This window comes from Maniola jurtina, chromosome 8, assembly GCF_905333055.1.
Source record: "Maniola jurtina chromosome 8, ilManJurt1.1, whole genome shotgun sequence".
NCBI lineage: Eukaryota > Metazoa > Arthropoda > Insecta > Lepidoptera > Nymphalidae > Maniola > Maniola jurtina.
Genome location: NC_060036.1, coordinates 11,924,884 through 11,949,820, shown reverse-complemented (window position 1 = coordinate 11,949,820; position 24,937 = coordinate 11,924,884). Strand labels below are relative to the sequence as shown.

Sequence of the window (24,937 nt, the reverse complement as noted above, 5' to 3'; positions counted from 1 at the left end):
GGGTAAAATTATTACCACCTTTTTTGTTCATTAGATGAACTTATACTAACATCGCTACAAACACTTGGTTCGCCCCATACTTAACCCATCACCATATCGACCTGTGCCCAAAGTATACAGTTTATAAAACGCCAGCCAACGTTTCTTAGAAGCAGCGGCGTGCAGGTCATAGAGGCATAAAAGCGCTGCTTACCCTGATTTAAATAGTTCAATGATCATTTTTCATCATGCCCGCTAGTAAATAGGCAACTACCTAACTTATGCCTACCCTGGCTGACATTGTGCACGCCACTGCTTAAAAGATAACTTAGCATCTGAAGCGGCGAGTTTCAATACACTGAGCTGAGGTGGAGCTGAGACGTCTTTTTAAAGTGTGTTTCCGTCAATATCAACATACAATACAATAACTTTATATTTACATCACAGGCAATTAGTATATTATATTCGTCTCTCACAATTAAGTATGTGTTGCCAAGGGACATGAAGCATAGTATTTTTATAAGTATATTATTTACACTTTTTATATCAATCATCGAAAATCCATACTAATATTATTAATGCGAAAGTGTGTAGCTATTTGTCTGTCTGGTATCGGTAAGAAAAGTACACTTATCTGTGATTTCAACTCGACATATTACGGTTCATATACTTAGAGCCCGCTGGCAGACAGACGGATAGCAAGCGAAGTAATAGGCACCCGTTGACACCCTTTGGATACGGAACCCTAATAAAAGTACAAAAATATATTCTTTCAAGAAACCCGAGCTTCGACCAGATTAATCTTCTATCTGAACTACCTATGATTTCATTTATCAGGGTCATAAAGCTTTATTACTATCGCGTAATAAATGCTATACCCTGAGGCCTGGGTCTCGAAGGAATTTTCTCATTTTGTAGGAATCTTTAATGCGGACGTAGATCATAATTACTAAAGAAATTATTCGGTTAAAATTCCTCTGAATTAAGGTGATCGCATACCAAGACACGGCACGCAACACCCGCAAAAAGGGCACGCAACCACAGAATACTTAATAATACCTTACATTACAGGTAGAGAAGTCTGACATCGCGGAGACGTTTAAGTAAATAGCGACTCTTATTAACACGCAATAAAGTGCAATTTAGCTTGTTCATCTCGCTCAGTTCGCTGCAATCTAAAAAACAAAGGCCTCTCTTTCTATTGGATATTTCACATGGTCGCGTAACTAAGAGAGACCAACCTAATGAGCGCTCAATACTGAGAATTCATGTCAGCTGCAACAATCGCATCGAAGTGAAAACAGAACCTGCGTTGCGTGTGCCTTATGCGGATCTTGTGGTCGTCTTTTACTTTCATAAAATTATCCAATATTAATCTTTAATTCAAAACTACCATATTGTATAACATTGGTCCATTGAAATAAACACTAGGAGATATGATTATGTATTGACACGTAATTAGTAATTACACACTTTAAACTAAACACTTTAATCACCAGGCAGCACATTAAACATGTTTCAAGAGTGTTTTCAACATTTAAAAATAACGTTCGAATTTTGCAGCGTAAACTCTGATTGGTCACGGAACTCACGAATCAGAAGTCCTTTCAACCGTAAAGGTCTTGAGGGGTAAGAGCGGGGCGCGGGCGGTTCTCGCGTCAAATCCACGTGCGCTCTTCGCCTTGTGCCGCTGCGTCATTTGCACCGCGACTGTTGTGGGCACCGGACGCCCCTCGCCGATGTCAGGTGCTGGCCATCAGCGGATTATTGTACGTGCTATGCAACGATATGCGTATCGTACCTAGCAAAATAAAAAAATGTTAATCACACCATTTATAAGTAACGATTCTTTTACATTAAGTAGGTACTTATTTTAATTTTCTATTTAATGTAGAACATTAACTTGGGAGTTTAAACATATAGTACAATTACGAGCAAATAAAGATATAATCTAATCATTACATATTGTGTTTACCATTAATAAATTGTTCAAAGTACTCCACACTTGTAACCATGATATTTGCTCGTAATTATTACATCAATTCAAACCAAATCAGAGATTAAAAATTAGTATTTGTAAGCCACACCAATTTGGAAAAAAGCTAAGCTAGTAAAGCATTTTAAAAACTGAAGAAGCTGTTACGTAAAAAGCGAAACATAATACAACGTAACTTGCGGGCAAGAGAGAAGGGCCTAACTACAACAACTGATATTTAATACCAATCCGCAATGCAAGGGAGGCTTGCTTTTAAAACACTTAATATTGTTAGAGATTACCAAAATAGTCAGGATTGGCCTCCGCGCTTCTCCTACTTGTGTATTTTATTTGCGTGTAGCAAATGAGGAGAGCCGGGTGGATTTTTGGTGAATTTTGTGGTTTTGATCGTGGTCTTGAATAAACCTACGAAGAACAATTGGTTTTGTCCATGATCTTAACTCTTTGTAAAGTTGAACAAGCCATAAAAGAAGAGAAAGAAGCAAATATTGCAAACGATGTTAAAGAACAAACCAATAATATTTTTGAAAAAATGGCGTTAATATGAAAAATTTATACAATTGAAAAATGTGATAATAGTAGGATTATGAGAGTAAAGAAAATTATTTACAAAACAGTATTTATTAAATGCTTAAAGAAACATGCTTTGTGCATTCAGTAGCTCCAGACAGAATTATCAAAATGTTTAATCGATGAAGCTGAATCTTAGGAATAATAAGTTTCAAATTAACAAATTTGTATGTGAAGTATTAAAATTTCACTAATCAAGAGAAACATTTTTCAGGAGTTAAAAGGAGTAATGACAAAATAAATGGAACTACTAACAAAAGAAAAGAGCTGATAACTTTCAAACGGCTGAATCGATTCTCTTGGATATAATCTAGCTAAGAACACTCTCGATCAAGCCACCTTTCAAACAAAAACAAATTAAATTAAAATCGATTCATTAGTTTAGGAGCTACGATTACACAGACAGATACACAGATACACACGTCAAACTTATAACACCTCTCTTTTTGGGGCGGGGTTAAAAATAGTAGGTACGTATGTTGAATTTTCTGAAAGAAATGACATAGGTCATAATATTTTGGGCATTGATGCACATGAAACTTTTATAGATGAAAATTATTGAATTAAAGACAAGAAACGAAATAATTTTAAACGTATAACTGTTTTGGTTGCAGAATAAAAGTAGTCCTTACTAGTTCCATTCTTCCTGGTAGGGGAGAGTGAGCGCATCGAACGATCGAGGCGATCGGGTCCGAAGCCACGATGCCGTCTGAGACCGGGATCCATTGCACCGCAGCACCAGAAGAACTGCTTGAACCCTCTTCGGAACCTTTGATGAAAATTAAAAAAAAAAAACATTTGCTTGAAAAAACTACACCTACATAGGTCACAGATGTGTACGTCTACTTAATCTATTTCCTGGGTATATTATGATAGGGTATGATAAACCTTTATTATATAAGTAGCTGATGCCCGTAACTTCGTCCGCGTGGATTTAGGTTTTAAAAAACCCGTGGGAACTAAAAGTAGCCTTTTTCACCAGGTCCTTAACTATACTCATGCAAAAATGACGTCAACCCGTTGCTCCCTTACCATGTGATTCAAGGACAAATTAACAAACCAGAAAACCAACGAACCAACAAAGAAACACACTTTCGCATTTATAATATGGTTATTGATGGGTAGTGATTTCATTTTTCCTCAAGCCTCAATTTCAAATACAAAGGTAAATTGGTAGATAACTCATGAAATGAAAATTTGAAAGTCCTCTGACTTATTGGCAATACTCATATAGCAATGCAGCCAAAAGCTCGATAGAAATGTTTTTAAAATATTCAAAATCATGAAACTGAAACCTAAGAAAAATATATCATCATCATCATCATCAGCCTGTGGACGTCCACTGTTGGACATAGGCCTTCCCTATAGAAGAAAAATATATACTAAAAACTTACTTGGAGTTCATCCAACAGTAAATGATAGGGTTGTACATGGAGTTGCTCATGGCAAGCCAGTAGATGGCGAGGTAGATCTCTTGTATGTACGGGTAGTTCACCACGCTGGGGTAGTACGAGGTCACCACGAAGTAGACGTGGAAAGGGAGCCAGCACACCGCGAAAATTGACACCACGACTATCATCATCTTGACCACCTACAAAATAAATACATTTACATTTTGATTTCCATGTATAGGATAATATTATCTATACTAATATTATAAAGAGGAAACCTTTGTATTTTTGTATGTTTGTATTGAATAGGCTCAAAAAATACTGGACCGATTTCAAAATTTCTTTTACCATTACTTAGAGGGATTCTTCCGAATCCGTATAGGCTATATTAATTTATCCCGGAAAATAGAAAAAATAAATGTCCACCCGTGCGAAGCCGGGGCGGGTCGCTAGTATATTATAAATCTCCAACTGGGACCTCTTCCTGGGCTTGATAAGTGCCCCATATTTCATAGCAGAAAATAAACTATGTTACTAACCGCACAAACAACTTGAGCTTTAGGATTTAATATGATCCAACTAATAAAACTAACAATATTTAAAATGTAATACAATCAGAAACAATGGCATAAATAGCTTGTATCAGTTTTCAATCTTGATCTGAAATACTTTTTAACTCATAAAAACAAAGGAATTTTCAAACAAGCTTCAAACCATATTTGATCAAAGGAATAAAAGAGCGCTTATGAAAATCTGTAGAAACTTCATTAGGATGAAAAGAAAGTTGTAAGTCAGAGAAGTATAAAATACAAATTGAATTAGATAAAACTGATCCTTCAATTAAGAATACTACATAAATATTACTGGCGCAGACGAAATCCAACAATCCTTTGGGACGCACCAAGGCTTTTGTAATTAGAGCCGAGCAAAATTGCTGGGCGATTAGCTTTTCATGGAAATAAGCGTCGCATAAAATTTCAATTACGAGATTACGAGTCAAGATGAGTCGCACTATGCCATGCCATCCTTCAAAATGGTTTAACACAGGTATGCTGCTGTTAAAAGAAAAAAAGCGTATTTGCCAATTTTTCCAATATTGAGTTTTATATCCAGAATCAGGAGAAAAGACGCGTCTGGTAACTGGTTGTAATTTTTTATTTGCTTACTAGCTTCCATTTACACTAAGCTAAAAAGACACAAATGTTACATTTTTCTTGAAAAGGCATTGTTTTTGCTCCATTTTAAAACGTCGTTTCTACACAATTATAAAACGAAATAAACGTATCTTTTTACTAAATTGATTGTGTTATTCGTAAGAAATGTCTAAGTATCTTCTCTGTGTAAGTAGAAACCGAAAAGCGGTATGGGTTCAATACCCCTTCCAAATTAGCTGCTTCCAACTTTAGACTGCATCATTACTTACCACCAGGTGAGATTGTAGTCATGGGCTACGTTGTAATGGAATAGAAACAAAGAAATCTTCTTATTTTCAGGAGAAAACAGAACAAAGTCGTAAATAAGCTTACCCTCCGTTTACTCTTGACGTTATCCAGTTGCCGTTGCGTGCACTCTCCAATAGATTTTGACCCCCACAGTTCCACACCAACCTTAGCGTAGGTGTAGGTCATCGAAATTATCGGCAGGAAGTATGTCAAAACCATGAAAGTTACGTTGTATCTGTAGAAATTAAATATTCTTTAAGAAAATCTCATTAACCTACCTAGATATCTAGTCTAAACAGTTTTAGTTCTGTAATAATCATCAATAGCCGCGTCTAGAACGACCGAGCACGGCTCGCGAGTTACGTTCAAACCTTCTGCTTGCATGGCACCCGAGGCAAAAAAAGTTTGCGTGCAGGCCTCGCGAGTCAAGATGAGCCAGTTTCAACAGTTAGTTTCTTTTTGGTCTAGTTTATTTTGCACTGGTTCAGGGCTGTGTCGCCTCTTTTCACAGCGTGAGCAGCTCAGATGAGGCGCTTTTGAACATCGACAAAAACCGACAACGCATGACTCCAGTTGACTGGTGGTGCTTGGCAATGCATTGGCTCGCGAGGCTGCCTTGCAAGCCGTGCTCGGTCGGTCTGGACACGGCTATTGTTGATTAATATAGAACCATTCCGTTTTCCCCACTAGTTTGCCTTAAAAGCAATGTAATTACGTGTACTAAGTTTATGACTTACATGTATTCGAGCTGTGACTCCGTGGTGATACCATCTGGCCAGTCAGGAAAACATACGCGTCTGTTTGACAAACAAAATTAATTTGAAGTCTGACTTGTATAGGTACTTACTGTAAGACGTAGTAATGGTAATAAATTATTATAGATAGATAGATAGATAGATGAAATCTTTAGTGCACACAATAACATGAAAAGGAACAGAACACAAAAGGAAGAAAATTATAATGTGATAGGATTATAATACGAAAAACTTATTAATTTTACTCAAAAAAGGGCCCCGTGGACTCCAATGCGCATTTTTGCGATGCTATGATGGTATCGATATTTTTGTCGAAGTCTTAATTTTTTTGAATGAAATACGTGCAACTTAATTTTCGACCAGGGTTGGAAAACGCAGCTTTTAATTTAAAAAAAAAACATTTTTTGTTCAAATATTTGTTTAAAACAACGCCAACCCTGCCGAAACCCTATATAAATGGCTGACGCATATTAAGAAAAAAAAACATTTTCAAATAATTTTCAAATTTTTTCATTTTTAAGGTTATCCTGCTTAGAAGCAGTATGTAGAAGTAATTTAAAAGCTATACCTGGTCGTGCCATCGGGTAACAAGTCCACTTCAGTGGTGAAGTAGATGAGGTTAGGACTGCTGATGATGCAGCTGCCCGCCCAGATGGCTGCAGCGATCCCCAATGTGGCTCTCTTGCCGAGGCGTGGCTGGAGGGGACTCATTATGGCCACGTACCTGTTTTAAAAGAATGACATTAGTTGTAGCGCATGCGATTTTTGATTTGATTCCTCGTTTATAATACGCACTGCTAGAATATGAAGATATACTAGGAAGCTGAATTTATTTTGTAGTCAAGATTATCGTTATCAGATTATTTTGTGCGGGTATGTATGTCTTTCGTTAGATATAGACTTTAAGAGTAATATGAACATGAAGTATTTTGGTAGTTTAGAGTTCCTAACGCTGTAGAAGTATTTTTTTAATACCAATTTATCTTTTCAACGCATCTGCTTATTTTCCGCAACTGATCGCAAGATAAACACAAAATTAATATGTTTGGTAAAATTGCTGTCTTCATTTTTCTCGCCCGTTTCGCGTATTGAAAGAAAGGAAAATTACTACCTACTGGATTCATGAACATAATATTATTATTATTTAAGAGAAGCAACCATACCGCACTCGTCGTCATCTCAAGCCTTCAAATCAAGTTTGGCGATCAAAATTCGAAAATGCTCTATCTACAGCCGCCTCTTTTAATTTCAGGTTACTAAGCCCTGTCCAGTGTCCACCACCATATATTATATTATAGTCCAACCGCATTGCTTAACGCTTTTCGGACCTCATTAAAATCTTAACCAATTAAACTCAATGATCTATACTGGTTATAAAAATATATATAGGTACTACGTAGCAGGCAAAAGCTTATTTTTATTATATAAAGGACTACGATTGTCAGTAAAAAAGACAATACCATTACACCTAACATTCGAATTGCACAGCGAAATTCTTTTGAATAATTTTATGATTTTAAGCGCATTATTCTAGGATGGTTTCATCACAAGAATTCTTCAAGGCACCTTTAATTTAAAGAATTCAATTTATGAATTATTTACGAAGTTCTGTGGAATTTTGAGTATTCTATTTAATTAAATTTACATATTATTTACGCGCGACTGAAGTCAAATAATGTGTTAAAATAAATTCAGTCGGTATTTGTTTTGATGCCGGAATTTAATTATTACTAGTGAATTACTACCTATATTAAATGCGAAAGTGTGTTGGTTGATTAAGTAATTTAGTGGTTTGTTTTTTAATTACTAAATCTCAAAACTTGTAGGTCGACAACTTAGGTTTCTTACTGTAGGTTTCTTCTTTATAATATGGTATAGACTATAGACATCATTGAAGACGAAACCACCCCTTAGCTTTATGAGAGACACAGTAGGCTTAGATCTTACTAGAATCTACGCTAAGGGGATGGGCAAGACCACAGCCAATTCAGAGATTATGTTAGTAATCTCCCAAAATATTGTTAAAGGTACGACCAATCAACAAATACTCGTAAAGTAGAATATTATCCAATCGTCAGTCATTACTATGATCGATAACGACATACTACACTACGAGTATTTGCTAATGTATCAAGGTGATTAATATTTGCACAGTGTTACATTAACGAAATTAGAACGAGGGTCTGCGAGGTCATTCTGAAAACTGATGACACATATCACATATTATGACGACAAATCTAAATATTGAAGTCTTTTTCGACAACTATGTTTAGGACAAAAGATTTGGGTTACCCCACTGCAGTGTTATTATTATATTACTGATTTTAAACATATTGTTTTCATTTAAATAAATAAATTTTACCAAATATGATTTCTTTATTTAAAATATTCCTGAAGCCTTTAAATAATTATTTATTGATAATTTTTGGAGTACAACATCAAAATATCACTGTTCATAGCTATAATACTTAATTAGATTTCACAATTATGGAGTATCACATCAAAATATCACTGTTCATAGCTATAATAGTTAGATTTCACAAAAAAATGTTTTTGTCCACCTAGCTTGTTCTAAGCGAATCACTGTGCACTGGTAGCGGCAACGAGAATACTGACAGCTAGTGTACCTAATCTGAGGAAGACTGAAGACTGTTGGCAAAGGCCTACCATCCATCCAGGCTGATGAATTGATTTTTAATCATCATTATCAACCGACATCCACTGCTGGATATAAAGACTTCTACCCACCACGGTGTTGCGTTGCCTAATCCAGCGGCTCCCTGTGAGTCGTTTGATGTCTCGGTCCCTAGTAGGTGCTGCAACGCTGAGCTTTCCGTTACGAGGTCCCGATTCAAGCACCTTCGGATCTTAAGCGAAATTACATTACAAAATTAGTGGCACGAAATTAGTTTCACTACATTAATTTCATTATCAATTGAACGTGTATGTGTATGCATTACGAAATTAGACGTTTACACGTGCAATTAATAATTAAATAATTAATGTCGTGATACTTATACGTGTAATTAATAATGAGATTAATGCCGTTAAACTTATTTCGTGCTACTTATTTTGTAATGTAAATTCCGCTTAACCGTCCATCGGCTTGCGAGCTATGTGCCCTGCCCATTGCCAGTTCAGCTTCGCAACCCGCAAGTATAATGAAAGTTCTCACGAATTCTTTACCTAACAGATGTACCACGCTAAAGTGGCCTACAAAAGTTTGATCGGAGTTTACAGTAAGAAAATTAAACATTTAGAACATTTGGTAATATCTCGCTGTCGGGGAATGTTTATTAATACAAAGATGTAAAGCCATAAATTGGAAACAAACTGTTTTTTTATAAATTACTTTATATCTAACAACTTCAGGCTTTTAATAGCGGAGCGGCGCGCTAAAGCTCTCCAACGAACATTTACCAATTACATCAAAGTTTATCTTCATCAAATTCGTTTTTGGTTGGATACTTTTTAAATTGTTTGTAGCAATTTTTTCGACTGAACGATCCTGTGTCTATTTTCTCTTTATTTTGTTTTGTTTTGTTTAATTAGTTTTTCATGACGCTCAAAGTTAAATAAGTGTCTGGGATCAAATCCCGACCCGCACTTGACCGTTTTTTTAGGAAAATTCGGTAAACATTATTTAATTTTACAGGAGATTATAAAATGATCCCATATTTACATGTGTTCCTTCGACTCTATGACTTAAAATCCTACATAGCCATTCTTTATAGAGATTGTAATATATTCATTATCCATAATTATATAATTATTTAAATTTAGCTGGTTTATGACGCAGTATACAACTATTTCGCGTATGAAGACTCCAATACGTGTCTTAATAAGTACTGTGTAGGCGTGTTTATATTCATTACACGTTATTTATGATTTTTATGATGTAGTTTATACTTTGAAATATTTTTGGAAATAGTTTTCCAATCTAATAGCTGTTGCTTTTCTAAATTCTAACACGATGCGATACGAGTGTTCTCTAGTTTTCAGTAAGTACCTACATGATATAACAATTATTTAAAACGTAGCTACGTCACGTTTAACAATACATAAATCGCAATACATAAATATAAGGCTGGTAATAAAACAAAGAATTAAGAACGAATGGTATACACAGAATCATGATTACGCCTAAAGGCAGCTATCTTTTAGATAAAATGCAAAGGTGTTTACCTGAAATATAGAGCAGAAGAGAGGTGGAAATTTTTAGACCGTAGGCTGATGAACAATATTGCTAATAAAGGCAGGCATGCCGGGGGCATACCTACATGAGGGTTTTCCTCCTCCACAAACCAAAAAAATCTAAGGTTCACTTGGCTCCACTTTGTCTGTATGCGTTGGCCCTTAGACTTACCTGTCTATACTGATAGCCATGAGAGTAAATACAGAAGCGGATATGCTGAGCACTGCGATGAACTGGCAGAACTTGCAGTAGAAATGACCAAACGGCCAGTCTGAGTACAGCATGTAGGTGAAGTTGAAGGTGACGTTCAGAGTTGACACCATTGCGTCGGCAACTGACAGGTTCACTGTAAAGAATACTGGATTTTAACATCAAAGAAATAAAATCGGTTTTTGCTTAACTGCCAAATGCGTAAGCGACGTTCTATGTACGACTTAGAACTTTATTGCTGTATTTCAGTTGAAAACTAAACTTTCTAATATCTAAACCAGGCACGGAGACTACATATCTCTTTACTAATACTAAACAAACCTACGTCCAATAAAGACTGAAACTATCCACCGATTTTTCCCATCCCGGTTTCATTAGAAAGGCAATAATGCAAAGATGGATTTAGACCACTAAAACAATGCATTGGGCACATTCTTTTTTAGCGTAGTAGCGCACGCCGGGTTACCGCTATTCTATGTAAAACAAAAATGTTTCTGCCAATATCCGTTATAGGCTTTGAAGCCATCCATTACCGTGCCCCGAACCGGATTCATTAGAAAGGCAATAATGCGAAGATGGTTTAGACCAATAAAAATGACCTATTAAGCTCTTATATTTGTAAAATAAAAATTACTTTATGAATGTAAGAAAGAGCTATTTACCTAGCATATACGTAGAGCTTGTCTATTTTGAAATGACGCGACTACATAATTTTTTGTAGTAGTGATGTGAAAATTGCGGTGGTGGGGCGCGTCATTTCAAAATAGACACGCTCTAAGTAGGTATAATACTCGCATATTTTATCTTATTAATGTAAGAAAGAATGATATTGATGAATGACTGAATATTTGATTCAGCATTCTATTGTCGATGCCGAACATTTGTAAAGGAAAGGACAAGAATTCACACCTTTTTTTTATAAAATAACATTTTATTTTTATTTTATGAAAAATGAATAGAAGATGAAGGAATGCTCTTCTTCGAAAAATACGAAAGATCGGTATTCGTGTTCATTGTTGAGATATTTTGTTCGGGTTTTATGATTTTTTCGATGACTTAAAGCAGTCTTTTCACAGCGAACATTAATTATTTTAAGCGTACTCACTCCTGGGGAGTTCGTTTTATACAATTAAGTACTTGCTATAAGGTGAAGAAAAACATTGTGAGTAAATGTATGCCTGAGCGTTCGCCATAATGTTCTCAAAGGTGTGGGAAGATGATAATAATGACTTTTATAGAGTTTCTTACATAGCAATTTCATCTTTCTCCAGTCCCCTCTGTACGTGTGCGTTGCGCCTAAGAAACCCCAAGTTGACTTTAGGGCTTTGAAATCAGTGATTCAGTAGCAAAGCAATTTAACCTTCAGTCCCCAATCATTATTATTAATGGCCCGTTTTTGGTCCAATTGGAGTACTCTTCCAGTAATTAGCGGTGGTTCGGGAAAATTGCTCATTAATTTGGACTGAGCCATTAATTTACATTCATTGGTAATGGAAAATGATCACGTTGAGTGTTGATTGTAATAGCACGAACAGCTTGCAAATTCTACCCTAAAATAATAAGAGATGCCTTAAATTGGAACTTGTGAAAGCGAATGTGCTAGGAATTCCGAGTAAAGTATCTCTCAAAGTAACTACGCTTTTCTTGCCTTGCAAAATTCACGTTTTTAAAGTGCCGATAAAAAATCCTCTTTCCAATAAGTCCTTTCCCAATATCGGATTCATGCTTTGTTTTCCCCGAAAGATGGTTTGATGGCAGTGATTGGATCTAATTCAGTAAGTATGCTTCTTCTGCTTTTTTGGAGTAGTCATTTTTAGGGTACCGTACCTCAAAAGGTAAAAAGAAATCCTTATAGGATCGCTTCGTTGTCTGTCTGTCTGTCCGTCTGTCGTGTATCTCAAGAAAACCAATAGGGTACTTCCCGTTGAATATACGTAAGTAATATGTACGGTATAAAGCTTAAAACTTCTCACTCACCCAAGAAGTAATTAATAATGCTCCTCATCCTCTTATTGGCGAGGACTATCCAATTGTCGACGAGGTTGCCCACGGTGGCCACCACCATTATGCCTGGGAATAGCAGCGTCCATAGCACCTGACGCCACCACCGCAAGAAGAACTGGTATACAGGTATATAGAAAAATTCACGCACCCAAGAAGTAATTAGTAACGCTTCTCATCCTCTTATTGGCAAGAACTATCCATATGACGACGAGGTTGCCCACGGTGGCCACCACCACCATGCCTGCAAACAGCACCGTCCATAGCACCTGACGCCACCATGGCAAGATGAACGACTGGTATACCTAGAATTAAAGGAAGAATTAATTGTATCCCATAAATTTATAGCCAGCTCTCTTCTTAGCACGAAAGGCATTACGAATCATTGGTTTTATTTGTAGTATATCATTGACTTGATAAATTAAGATAACCATAGGTACACGTCACTAAGCCGCATAACATGGGATGCGTTTTATTCAAAGATTTTAACTTCACTCTTGTTTTGAGTCTGCAAAACACTAACCAAGACGGAATAGACTTTGTGTTCTAATTTTTGACGTGACAACGTCTTGTAATTCGATAGAGCCGGCTGCACGCACGAAAAAACATGACTCATGCGGCGTTACCTCGCTCTGAGGCGTTCCATGTACTCGTAAGGCTTGAAGTGCAAGCGAGAGCGCGGAACGAGCGACAAAGAAGCACAATCGGCCTTTGTTGTCACGTTCAACTATCGTCAGTAAATTTTTTTTAGTTAGGTTAATGGTATAAGATCAGTCCTGTTCTAGTCTGATCGAAGGATATTACTTTAAGAAAAGCGCACCTGCTAGAACAAGGTTGGTATACCCCTTTCAGGTTGACGGACAAGACAAATACTATCAGAAAGTTGAATGCCTTTGGACACAAGTGGCATATAACCCTAGATTATGAAAATACACTTACAAGTCCATTTCAACATGAGCAGGTATCAGTGATTGAGACAAGAAAGAGAAGTATTCACCTCTGTAATATTTCTCGTAGTGTTAACATATTTGTTGTTGGCCTCATCGTAGAAAGTGACGTAGTAGTTCGGCAAGTCGGTGTAAGTCGTTGTCCAGTTGGTGCCTACTGTTGGACCCAACTCGTCCAGCATCATAGATTGCCAATGCCTGTGGACAAGAAAAAGTTATTTTTACCTATTTATAGAAAGACTAGCGACCCGCCCCGGCTTCGCACGGGTGGACACTACCACGAAAAATCCTATCTATTTTCCGGGATAAAATATAGCCTATACGGATTCGGAAGAAACCCTCTAAGTAATGGTAAAAGAAATTTTGAAATCGGTCCAGTAGTTTTTGAGCCTATTCAATACAAACATACAAAAATACAAAGGTTTCCTGTTTATAATATTATAGTATATTATAGTATAGATAGTGGTTGCCCCACTCTTAGAGCAAACTGACTTCGACACTATTAAATTCACCAGGTAGCAACTTTCCTGGACAGATTTCTTTGGTATACTAGTGTACACTGGTAAGCGTTGTAGCCATATTATGATGGGAGGTCTCGGATTCGATTCCCGACAGAGGCTTTTTGACCATTTATGATTTAAATATTGCCTATGTTCCAGTCCGGTTGGAGGCTTCTGCCGTGGTTAGTTGTAATCCTTGCAAAGATGTTCCGTGAAGCAATTAGCGTTCTGATCCAATGCCGTGTAGGAATCGATCCGTGGTAAAGGGTTAATTAAACTGTCATATCATTTCCAAATTAGCTCGCTTCCATCTTGGACTACATCTACTTACCACCAGACTGCAATAAGGGCTAACTTGTCATCAATAAACACCCTAATAACAGATCAAAAATAAACAGAGTATTGATTCAAATGATATGAACCATTTTTCACTCGGAAATTTTGCATTGATTATTTTAAGTAGATTTTTATGATTTCATGATTAGTTTAAGACATGGATGATAGGGAATGGCTAGCCTATTATTATCATGGATAACTAAATCCTAATACATGTGGACGAAGTTGCGGGCATTAGCTACTACTATTATTACGTATTTATGATATTCGTCACACTATCACACTATCACACTAATATTATAAAGGCGAAAGTTTGTATGTGTGTGTGTGTGTGTGTGTGTGTATGTTTGTTACTCCTTCACGCTAAAACTACTGGACGGATTGGGCTGAAATTTAGAATGGAGATAGATTATACTCTGGATTAGCACATAGGCTACTTTTTATCCCGGAAAATCAAAGAGTTCCCACGGGATTTTCAAAAATCTACATCCACGCGAACGAAGTCGCGGGCATCAGCTAGTTTCAAATAATATGATATCCACGCTGGACCATTTATATTAATAAAGAGATTGAACACCATTCATTCATTTCATACGGAATTTGAGATAGAGCTTTCATCGAAGGAAAGTATTGGTTTTATTGTTTTCTTTTGTCATTTGTTTTCTTTCATCCCCACTATTCATTTCTATTATCGTCATATTTGACGATAATAGAAATGAATAGCGCTTTATCACTTTTAGTTGAGCAAAGGTGAGTATTTTCCTTTGAGTGTCAAAAGGATACCAAAAATTTTAAAAAATTATTATTATAAAAATTATTTTTATTTGACTACGGCAATGCCAAAAGGAAGGTTTATGATTTTAGCAGTCTATGTATGAATGTATGTATATATGTATGTATGTGTGTATGTTTGTATAAGATTGGGTGTGTTCCACCATAGTCCACAGTAAAAATAAGCAATACTTAAGTGCTTACAACGCCCATAGCTCCGAATAATTAGACAAGTGTAAATTAAAAATTTATAACACCCCCGACGATCCAAAGTATTTGAGTTTTCCAAAACATCATTTTCAAATAAATAATTATGTATTTAGGCAACGTCCATCTTGACAGCTTGACATTTGTCTATTGACATAATATTATGAACCTAACGGTTATCTAACCTTCTTTTCTACAAGAAAACTAGAAAAGAGCTGATAACTCTTAAACGGCTGAACCAATTTTTTTAGATTATAGCTAAGAACACTCTCGATCAAGCCACCTTTCAAACAAAAAAAACTAAATTAAAATCGGTTCATTCGTTTAGGCGCTACGATGCCACAGACAGATACACAGATACACAGATACACAGATACACAGATACACACGTCAAACTTATAACACCCCTCTTTTTGGGTCGGGGGTTAAAAATAACTACTTAACTAGAGCTTGTGTCAATAAAATATAGCACCTAGAAAATTTCGTTTGCTTTGTAAACGTGTTTTGCTAAACCATTGACCATAGCAACCGCCGTCCTAATTACTAGACTACAGTCGGTTCTATTGACTCAACAAGATAGATAAGTAAAGAGAACTCATTAGAAGCATAGCAGTTTGACCCTTGTGTAGATAGACCAAATGTTTGCAAAGTTCTATCTGTGCTAAGTCCTGCCTAAGAGCCTTTGCACACGTTTCGTGAAACGCGTTGCAATATTTTTACTAGCTTTTATGAAACTGTTGTCTAAGTGAGTGACTGACTGATTTCCAATGCACAGCACAAGCCTCTGGCAAGATTAGGTTGATATTTGGCATTCAGATAGCTATCAAGGGTGTGTTTGTAATGCTTTGCAAATATGTTACGAATATGAGAGTTTTTCAGTATCTTTTGCGGCTAAATATACAAAATAAAATGGAACTACAGATTGCTAAACATAGATTGGTACTTTATCTCCAAAGGTAGGTATTTAAAAAAACAAAAAACAGAATTATGGTTCGGAGAATTTGCCTCAAACAGTCTCCTTTTTTTCACTCAAGCTGCATTGTCAAAGCTAGAAACAAAGTCAAAAGTTTTCCTCAAAGAAAATGTCGTCGTGTGTAAAAGCTCTAAGTTTGACGGTCGAACTTTAATTAAACAATAAGACTCACTTTAACGCCACGACATTCAGCAATTAGTCTAAAACAAACATCATTACAGCTATTATATAGATTCTCTACAAATAGAAACTTTAGAAATGCCTGGATATTACAACCTTAATATTAAATTAAACCATTTTATATTTCAGTATTTGGTTTTGGGTCTACAATAAATACCAAAATTTCAGGTTTGTTACTCATTTCGTCTACGAGCTAGAGACCTGTGACACGCAGACAGACAGACAGCAGAGTGACATTAATACCGATTTTACAGAGATAGATTCTACGAATAATAATATCTAAAACTAGATTGCATCCTAGAGACGGGTTACCTATATAGATATCCCGCAAAACTAAAGGCTTCCCGCGAAGTTTAAAAAAAATGAAATCTACGTGGACAAAACCGAGTCATCAGCTAGTGCTAAGTTACCATAAATAGCTCATAAATATGTTCGTTCCTGTAATAGGTAAATTCGCAACGTTTGATTGAAACCAATCTATCTGCTGCTTTGATGTCTTGTTTATGAATGGCAAGTGTTTGTTGGCATAATGGGAATTGATCGTTGGCGCATGTTAGCTATGGCTCCATTGATGGGAACAGAGAGCTGTTATAATTTTATCTATTACTAGAGGATGCCCGCGACTTCGCCCGCGTGAATTTAAGTTTTTAAAGATCCCGTGGGAAATGTTTGATTTTCCGGGATAAAAAGTTGCCTATGTCAATTGCAGGGACTTGAGCTACCTCGGTACCAAATTTCACACAAATTGGTTAAGCGGATTGGTCTTTAGGAATCCCGTGGGAACTCTTTGATTTTCCGGGATAAAAAGTAACCTATGCCTGTCCCCGGGATATATCAAATTTCATCAGAATCGGTTAAACTGTTGGGCCGTGAAAAGGTAGCAGACAGACAGACAGACACACTTTCGCATATATTTATAATAATTTTATAATAATAGTATGAAATTATGGACTGTGAGGCAGTGATGTCAGGCTACCTAATTCGTGTAAAAGGGGAGGAGTCGTAACTATATTTTGTCCTTCACTGAATTAGCGTAGGATCTCGCGTTTCCTCTGCAAAGAATATCGCTTTTTTATGAATTCGCCTGACGGATTATCTGATATTAAATGATTACCATTTACCGCTGCTCATACACATTTGTAGCACCCAAAGAACCAAAAATGCCTGGACGGCTTTTGAGGAATTTGTTTATGTACATAAACATACATGTATGTACATATGCCCCTTGATTAGCCCCTGGATATAGGAATGTGGGACCTGGTTACATAATTTGCACATAAAATATCACACTATCACACTAATATTATAAAGGCGAAAGTTTGTATGTGTGTGTGTGTGTGTGTGTGTGTGTGTGTGTATGTTTGTTACTCCTTCACGCAAAAACCACTGGGCGGATTTGGCTGAAATTCGGAATGGAGATAGATAATATCCTGGATTAGCACATAGGCTAATTTTTATCCCGGAAAACCTAAGAGTTCCCACGGGATTTCGAAAAACCTAAATCCACGCGGACGAAGTCGCGGGCGTCAGCTAGTCTACTATAATATTTACCAGTTCCATACTTCTGCTTTGTGATCATAAGTTGGAGATTTTTACGCCTCTAATAATGTCATCTCTCTGGAAACAGATCAGGGGGCACGGCAGTGCCCCCGCCAAGACGAGCCAAACGGCGGCCGGGGCGCTACGTACCTTTTTCTCGAAGTGTTTCGCCGTATTTTCGACCCGTCATAACTTCGGTCTGGATGACGCTAGAAAGCTGAAATTTTCAGTATAAGGTGTCCTCAGCAAATTTACTAAATATACTAAATATCAAATATCTAGCTTTTATGGTTACAGATTTATTGATACCTAAAATACGCCGATTTCGTCCCTCACTGATGATCATCAAAACCTCTACTCAAAACCTCTAAGGTACTTCCCGAAGTCCTAGAAGACTGAAATTTGGTATGTAGACTAGAAATTGACTACAAACTACAGGAAAATTAAGAAATTGGAAATGCCCCCCCTCTACGCCTCTTACGGGTGAAGCAAATCTGTAAAATCTGTCGCTAGAAAGCTGATATTTTCAGGATAAGATGTCCTGGGCAGATTTATTAAACGCATTGAGTATCAATTGTCTAGCTTTTATAGTTTCAGATTTATTGACAGTCAAAACTTCTAGTCTGTAATTCTAGGGTACTTCCCGAAGTCCTAGAAGACTGAAATTTGGTGTGTACACTAGAAATTGCATACAAACTACAGGAAAATTAAGAAATTTAAAAATTTCCCCCTCCACTCCCACGTATGGGGGAAGCAAATTATTTGTAAAGTCTATCGCTAGAATGCTGATATTTTCAGGATAATATGTCCTTGACAGACTTATCAAACGTGCCAAGTATCAATTGTCTACCTGTTATGGTTTCAGATTTATTGCCATTCAAAACCCCTCTAGTCAAAAGTTCTAAAATACTTCCCTAAGTCCTAGAAGACTGAAATTTGGTATGTAGGCTAGGGATTTCATTAAAACAACAGGAAAATAAACTTTTCCCAGTCTGTACATTTAAAAAATGTGTTTCCTGAAGTCCTAAAAGACTGAAATTTGATATATCTGCTTTAAAATTGAGTTGCAAGATTCCACCCAAACAAACATAGTTACATACATTGCAAGAATAAAAGCTTTTAAAAAAAGAGGTAACGATAGAGAGCGGGCCATGAAAATGATGTAGGTACCTACAAAAAATAGATCCAAAAAAAAAATCTAGGGCACCTGCCAAAAATAAATGAAATCCCACCAAAAACATTTCATGTAAAATGTTGCCAAGACTCACAAGTTCATAATGCTTTCACTGTTAAAAAGTGATGAGATCTCTAGTAGAGCCAAGCCCCTAGCTGAGCTTAGAATTGCGCTGCCCATGGGACCTATCCCAAGTCCAAAGTATATAGCTCTTAAATGCTCTTGAGTATATCACATTTATAACAATAAAGAACAAATAACTCTACTTACAAGCTCTGATTTTACAAACCCTAAATCTTGATTAAAAAAGTACGGCTTGGCCGTTTAATGTTCGTGAAAGCATTACATGGCATAACATATTATATTACATGGCATAACATATTATATTAAGGTCATAAGGAATAGTTTGTTCGACAATTACTAATTTTTATTATACTTCATGATTGTCGCACAAGCTATTCCGGGCTTAAATGTCATATCAGATAAAAGTACCACGAACATTAAACGGCCAAGCCGTCCTTTTTTAACCAAGATTTAGGGTTTGTAAAATCAGAGCTTGTAAGTAGAGTTATTTGTTCTTTATTGTTATAAATGTGATATACTCAAGAGCATTTAAGAGCTATATACTTTGGACTTGGGATAGGTCCCATGGGCAGCGCAATTCTAAGCTCAGCTAGGGGCTTGGCTCTACTAGAGATCTCATCACTTTTTAACAGTGAAAGCATTATGAACTTGTGAGTCTTGGCAACATTTTACATGAAATGTTTTTGGTGGGTAAAGCTTGCCGGAACTGGGAAGCTGCTTGACGGACGTTATGTGTATCCGATCACTTTATCATGGAAATAAATGTAAGGGGAAATATTGCAAGAAACGTCTCAGAGGGAATTCTAGGATTTTGGGGTCAGTCTTTGATCATAAAGCTACGCTCATCCCTTTATTCTATTAGGGAAGATGTATTCCTTGAAAGAGTTATCGGTTTCTTTAGGTACTTATATAATAGTACTAATAATATCGATTCTGATTTTATAATCACCGGTGTCATGTTGTGGTGAACGGCTGGCCTAGAATCAAAGCGTTACAGCTTAGTAATTGCACTGTGCAGATAAAAATTGTAAGGCCTTACAAAATTTTGCAAAATTGACATAATTTTATGAAAAACTAGCCGATTCCCGCGACTTCGTTCGCGTGGATGTAGGTTTTTAAAATTCCCGTGGGAACTCTTTGATTTTCCGGGATAAAAAGTAGCCTATGTGCTAATCCAGAGTATAATCTATCTCCATTCTAAATTTCAGCCCAATCCGTCCAGTAGTTTTTGCGTGAAGGAGTAACAAACATACACACACACACACACATACAAACTTTCTCATTTATAATATTAGTGTGATACAATTACTTATTTACAATCTATTCCCAGATATAGGAATCGTAAATTTAAGGTATCTCGTATATTTTATAAAAAAACTGGGCTTACGGCATAGAGGTGTTTTGCATCCTTGAGACTGACATAAAATATCTACTCGCAAAATCATACCTAACGTTAGTAATTACGGGATTTTTAATAAACTAAATCCACACGGATGAAGTCGTGCGCATCAGCTAGTAATATACTTTGAAATAAACCCCGAAAACTATAAAATTCAGGGTTAACTCAAAGCCGTTAAACTTTTGAGTAGGAAATGCAGACGTCCGCGTCTGTTCGTTGGGGTGATTAATCTTGAGGGTTGGCTATAAAACGATAGGGATCATTAATTCAACTATCCAACTCTAATCATTGGAAATCCGTCTCGAATATAGATTTATACTATTTCGCCGTCAGCAAATTCATCCAAAATTGGTGAAAACTGCAAGCTTGATAGTTATGATTTTAGTTTTTAACCCCCGACCCAAAAAGAGGGGTGTTATAAGTTTGACGTGTGTACCTGTGTATCTGTGTGTCTGTGTATCTGTCTGTGGCATCGTAGCTCCCAAACTAATGAACCGATTTTAATTTAGTTTTTTGTTTGAAAGGTGGCTTGATCGAGTGTTCTTAGCTATAATCCAAGAAAATCGGTTTAACCGTTTGAAAGTTATCAGCTCTTTTCTAGTTACTGTAACCTTCACTTCTCGGGGGTGTTATAAATTTTTAATTTACACTTGTATTTTATTTGTTAATTTTTTTCTATTTAACTTTTTATATGTACCAATTAAAAAAAACTGGTCGAATGGGTATCAGAACACATGAGTCGCGTTGTCTTAATTTATTAAAACCTTCTAATGACTTTATGTCATTTCAAAATTACCTACGATTTTAGTCCTTATTTAAAAGGTTGGAACTTTTAACTTTTTAGAGTTAAAATGGCACGTGTGAACTCATTTTCTACGGACTATTTATATTCGGTTATGATTACGTCATAATCTATCAAAAAAGTTTCATCTTGATTCAAAACAAAGTAGATACTTACCTCCGGCTATCTTATCTATTTTTATGAGGCATTTTTCCTTTTTTCCTACGCTAAGATTAATCGCTGTCTTGCTTGAACAGAATCTAAAGGGCAATTTATTAAGAACTGCGTCGTAATCCTCTACGACAGCTAGCTATTCAATAATACAGACTGTTTTATTAACCCCCGACCCAAAAAGAGGGGTGTTATAAGTTTGACGTGTGTATCTGTGTATCTGTGTGTCTGTGTTTCTGTGTATCTGTCTGTGGCACCGTAGCGCCTAAACTAATGAACCGATTTTAATTTAGTTTTTTTTTTGTTTGAAAGGTGACTTGATCGAGAGTGTTCTTAGCTATAATCCAAGAAAATCGGTTCAGCCGTTTGAAAGTTATCACCTCTTTTCTAGTTACTGTAACCTTCACTTCTCGGGGGTGTTATAAATTTTTAATTTACACTTGTATTTTATTTGTTAATTTTTTTCTATTTAACTTTTTATATGTACCAATTAAAAAAAACTGGTCGAATGGGTATCAGAACACATGAGTCGCGTTGTCTTAATTTATTAAAACCTTCTAATGACTTTATGTCATTTCAAAATTACCTACGATTTTAGTCCTTATTTAAAAGGTTGGAACTTTTAACTTTTTAGAGTTAAAATGGCACGTGTGAACTCATTTTCTACGGACTATTTATATTCGGTTATGATTACGTCATAATCTATCAAAAAAGTTTCATCTTGATTCAAAACAAAGTAGATACTTACCTCCGGCTATCTTATCTATTTTTATGAGGCATTTTTCCTTTTTTCCTACGCTAAGATTAATCGCTGTCTTGCTAGAACACAGTCTAAAGGGCAATTTATTAAGGCTATCGTTGTCAACGATCCCCCGTCGATTTCCTACGTATGATATTATTGTTCTTATCTCTATCTGCCCTGGTTCGTGCATTCTCGGTTCCTAGATTGGTACATTTGTGATAACCAATTGAAATTGCTGTGATTGGCTGAATTTACCATGTTCTTGCTGCGACAGTGAGTTTGAGCCACTAGCGGAACAATGTTAGCCGGTCAGAAATGATTGCAATTAGTCAACCTGTTTGACGTCCGTGTTCTGTTTTCGATTACAAAAAAGAAAAAATTGTTGTTGCAATCATCAATTTTAGCAAATAGTGAAAGAGAGTCGGCCAATCAGAGGTCACAACTACCGTCACACTTTCTGTCACACTATGGCAGTAGGCATACCGAGTAATGAAAACAATTTTTAAATTCTGTCTAGGAAGTAGTAGGGTTGCCACCTGCCTCTTTTTGATTTACAGGCTACCACCATCAAAAATACGGGGTTTAGATTTGAAGAAATTTGAAAATTTGAAGTATTTAAAGAAATAGGCGGTGGTTCTCTCTGAAATGCATGGAAAGCCTATTTAGATATTTTAGTTTATTTGTAAGTTTTGTATTTTTTCTCCGTATGTTGCCGTGTCTTGATTGGTGAACTGTGTTTGCAATGTGGTTTTAAATAAAAGATTTATTTATTTAAATAGCTTTTAAAAACTCTTAAGTTTTGTAAAGCAAAATGTTATACATTTCATGCATACAATCTTTTCATTTTAACTTAAAATTACATTTAATTTGTAATTCCACCTTCACAGTATCAATACTATGGCCGTAGCCAGGAATCGATTGCGGGAGAGGTTTTATCAGGGCCGGAACTGAATCCTGTCATGAGGAAAAAAACATTCGCTCAACTTTATGGGCTAATTACCTGGTTAGTGGAATTTCGCCTTTCAATTTGTCAGTGAGATAAAATACAACAATAAAAAAGCGCGAGCGCAGTGAGCGTAAGTGTTTTTGGTTCAATACAGAAAAAATTAAAGTGAAAGGGAAACGAGTTTAGCCATAGCAAGATTATATTTTTAAAGCTTCCTATCCATACTAATATTACGAATACGACAGTATATCTATTTGCCTATCTACCCTTTCACGGCCCATCTTCTTTACCAAAATTTTGGTACTTACTATTCAGAGGTAACTTGCATCCCAGACATTTTTTTTAGGCGGCTTTTTTAGCCCGGAAAATCCCCCACGGAATTTTTTAAAATCTAAATTCATGCAAACGAAATTGCGGAGTTTACACCAAGTAATACAAATTCAAAGCGCGAGTGAAGTGAGCGCGAAATGTTTGATATATTTCCAAAAAAAATTGGTAAGCAAATGCAAGAAATAGTGTAAGTATTATTTTAGGCTTAGGTTTTTGACGGATTCCCAGGCGCAGTCGCCATTTCTAAATTTCTGGTCTGATGGGAGGCTTCGGCCATGGCTAGTTATATGGTTACTATGGCCCTAACGGCCAAGAAATTAGACTGCATCATCACTTACCACTAGAAAAGATTAAAGTCACGGGCTAACTTGTATAAAAAAAGGCTTACATCCTCAAACCAAGCCCCGCTGCCTTGGCTACGACCATGATCAATATCGAGTGGGTTTCGGCTACGCATTGCCGCAAAAGGAAAATATTCTTTCTACTGGACATAACGTCAGTGTTTGATTTCGCCAGCCAGGTTTCTGTATCCCGAAATACGGGGTAACCAGTAAAATACGGGGCCTCTGGCAACCCTATTCCGAAAACACTGTCACATTCAAGTTAATGTCAAATATTTTGTTTTCAATTACAGAAAGCTGCATCAATCATTATTACAATATTTTCTTTGTTGTGATTGGCTGAATTTTTGAGTTTGAGCCAATAAACAGACTGTTTGCCAATTAAACGTCATAACAATATAAATGCCAGAAAGTTTAACCAAATAAAACAAACTTAATGAGAACCTAGTGAGAATGCAAACGGCACACAATTTATAATACATATTATGTTAGTCGTATATAATAGATATTATAGTAGTCGTTCACTTTGGTAATAGTCAGATTGTCATCAGTAAAATTGATATTGGTTGATGTATCGTAAATTATTGTTTCGGTGACAAATATTTTTATTATCTATTTATCTTTGAACAGAATGGAATAGAATGAAATGGAATGGAATATATGGAATGGAATGGATAAATTTTTATTCCTGTAAACTTTTAGGTAAACTTCAAAGTGTTTTGGATGGTCAGACAAATTTACCACTGGTTCGGAATGCCGTTCCTACGTTTTCTAGGGTTTCGTACCTCAAAATGAAAAACGGAACTCTTATAGGATCACTTTGTTGTCTATCTGTCTGTCTGTCGTGTGTGTCAAGAAAACCTCTAGGGTACCCGTTGACTCAAAACCATGAAATTTGGCAGGTAACCTAACTGCGTAATTTTGGGTAGTTTTTTTAATCGATAAAGAAAGTTTGCGACATTGTTCAATAAAAAATT

At 36.3% G+C, this 24,937-nt stretch overlaps 1 protein-coding gene across 2 annotated transcripts in view; it reads right to left on the bottom strand.

The window, feature by feature from the left end:
• Positions 1-636: 636 nt before the first annotated feature.
• LOC123867335 (tachykinin-like peptides receptor 99D) overlaps positions 637-24,937 on the bottom strand; it is a 93,664-nt gene continuing 69,363 nt past the window's right edge. The window contains exons 2-11 of one of the 2 annotated variants that reach the window (XM_045909332.1): positions 13,537-13,684; positions 12,691-12,844; positions 10,500-10,674; positions 6,702-6,857; positions 6,116-6,175; positions 5,463-5,613; positions 3,940-4,136; positions 3,178-3,314; positions 2,257-2,380; positions 637-1,780 (exon numbers count right to left, since the gene is read on the bottom strand). In XM_045909332.1, coding sequence (XP_045765288.1) covers positions 2,289-2,380; positions 3,178-3,314; positions 3,940-4,136; positions 5,463-5,613; positions 6,116-6,175; positions 6,702-6,857; positions 10,500-10,674; positions 12,691-12,844; positions 13,537-13,671 — 1,257 coding nt within the window. In that variant the 5' untranslated portion in view covers positions 13,672-13,684 and the 3' untranslated portion in view covers positions 637-1,780; positions 2,257-2,288. The remainder of the gene's footprint in view (positions 1,781-2,256; positions 2,381-3,177; positions 3,315-3,939; positions 4,137-5,462; positions 5,614-6,115; positions 6,176-6,701; positions 6,858-10,499; positions 10,675-12,690; positions 12,845-13,536; positions 13,685-24,937) is intronic. The other variant, XM_045909333.1, reaches the window with a different exon arrangement.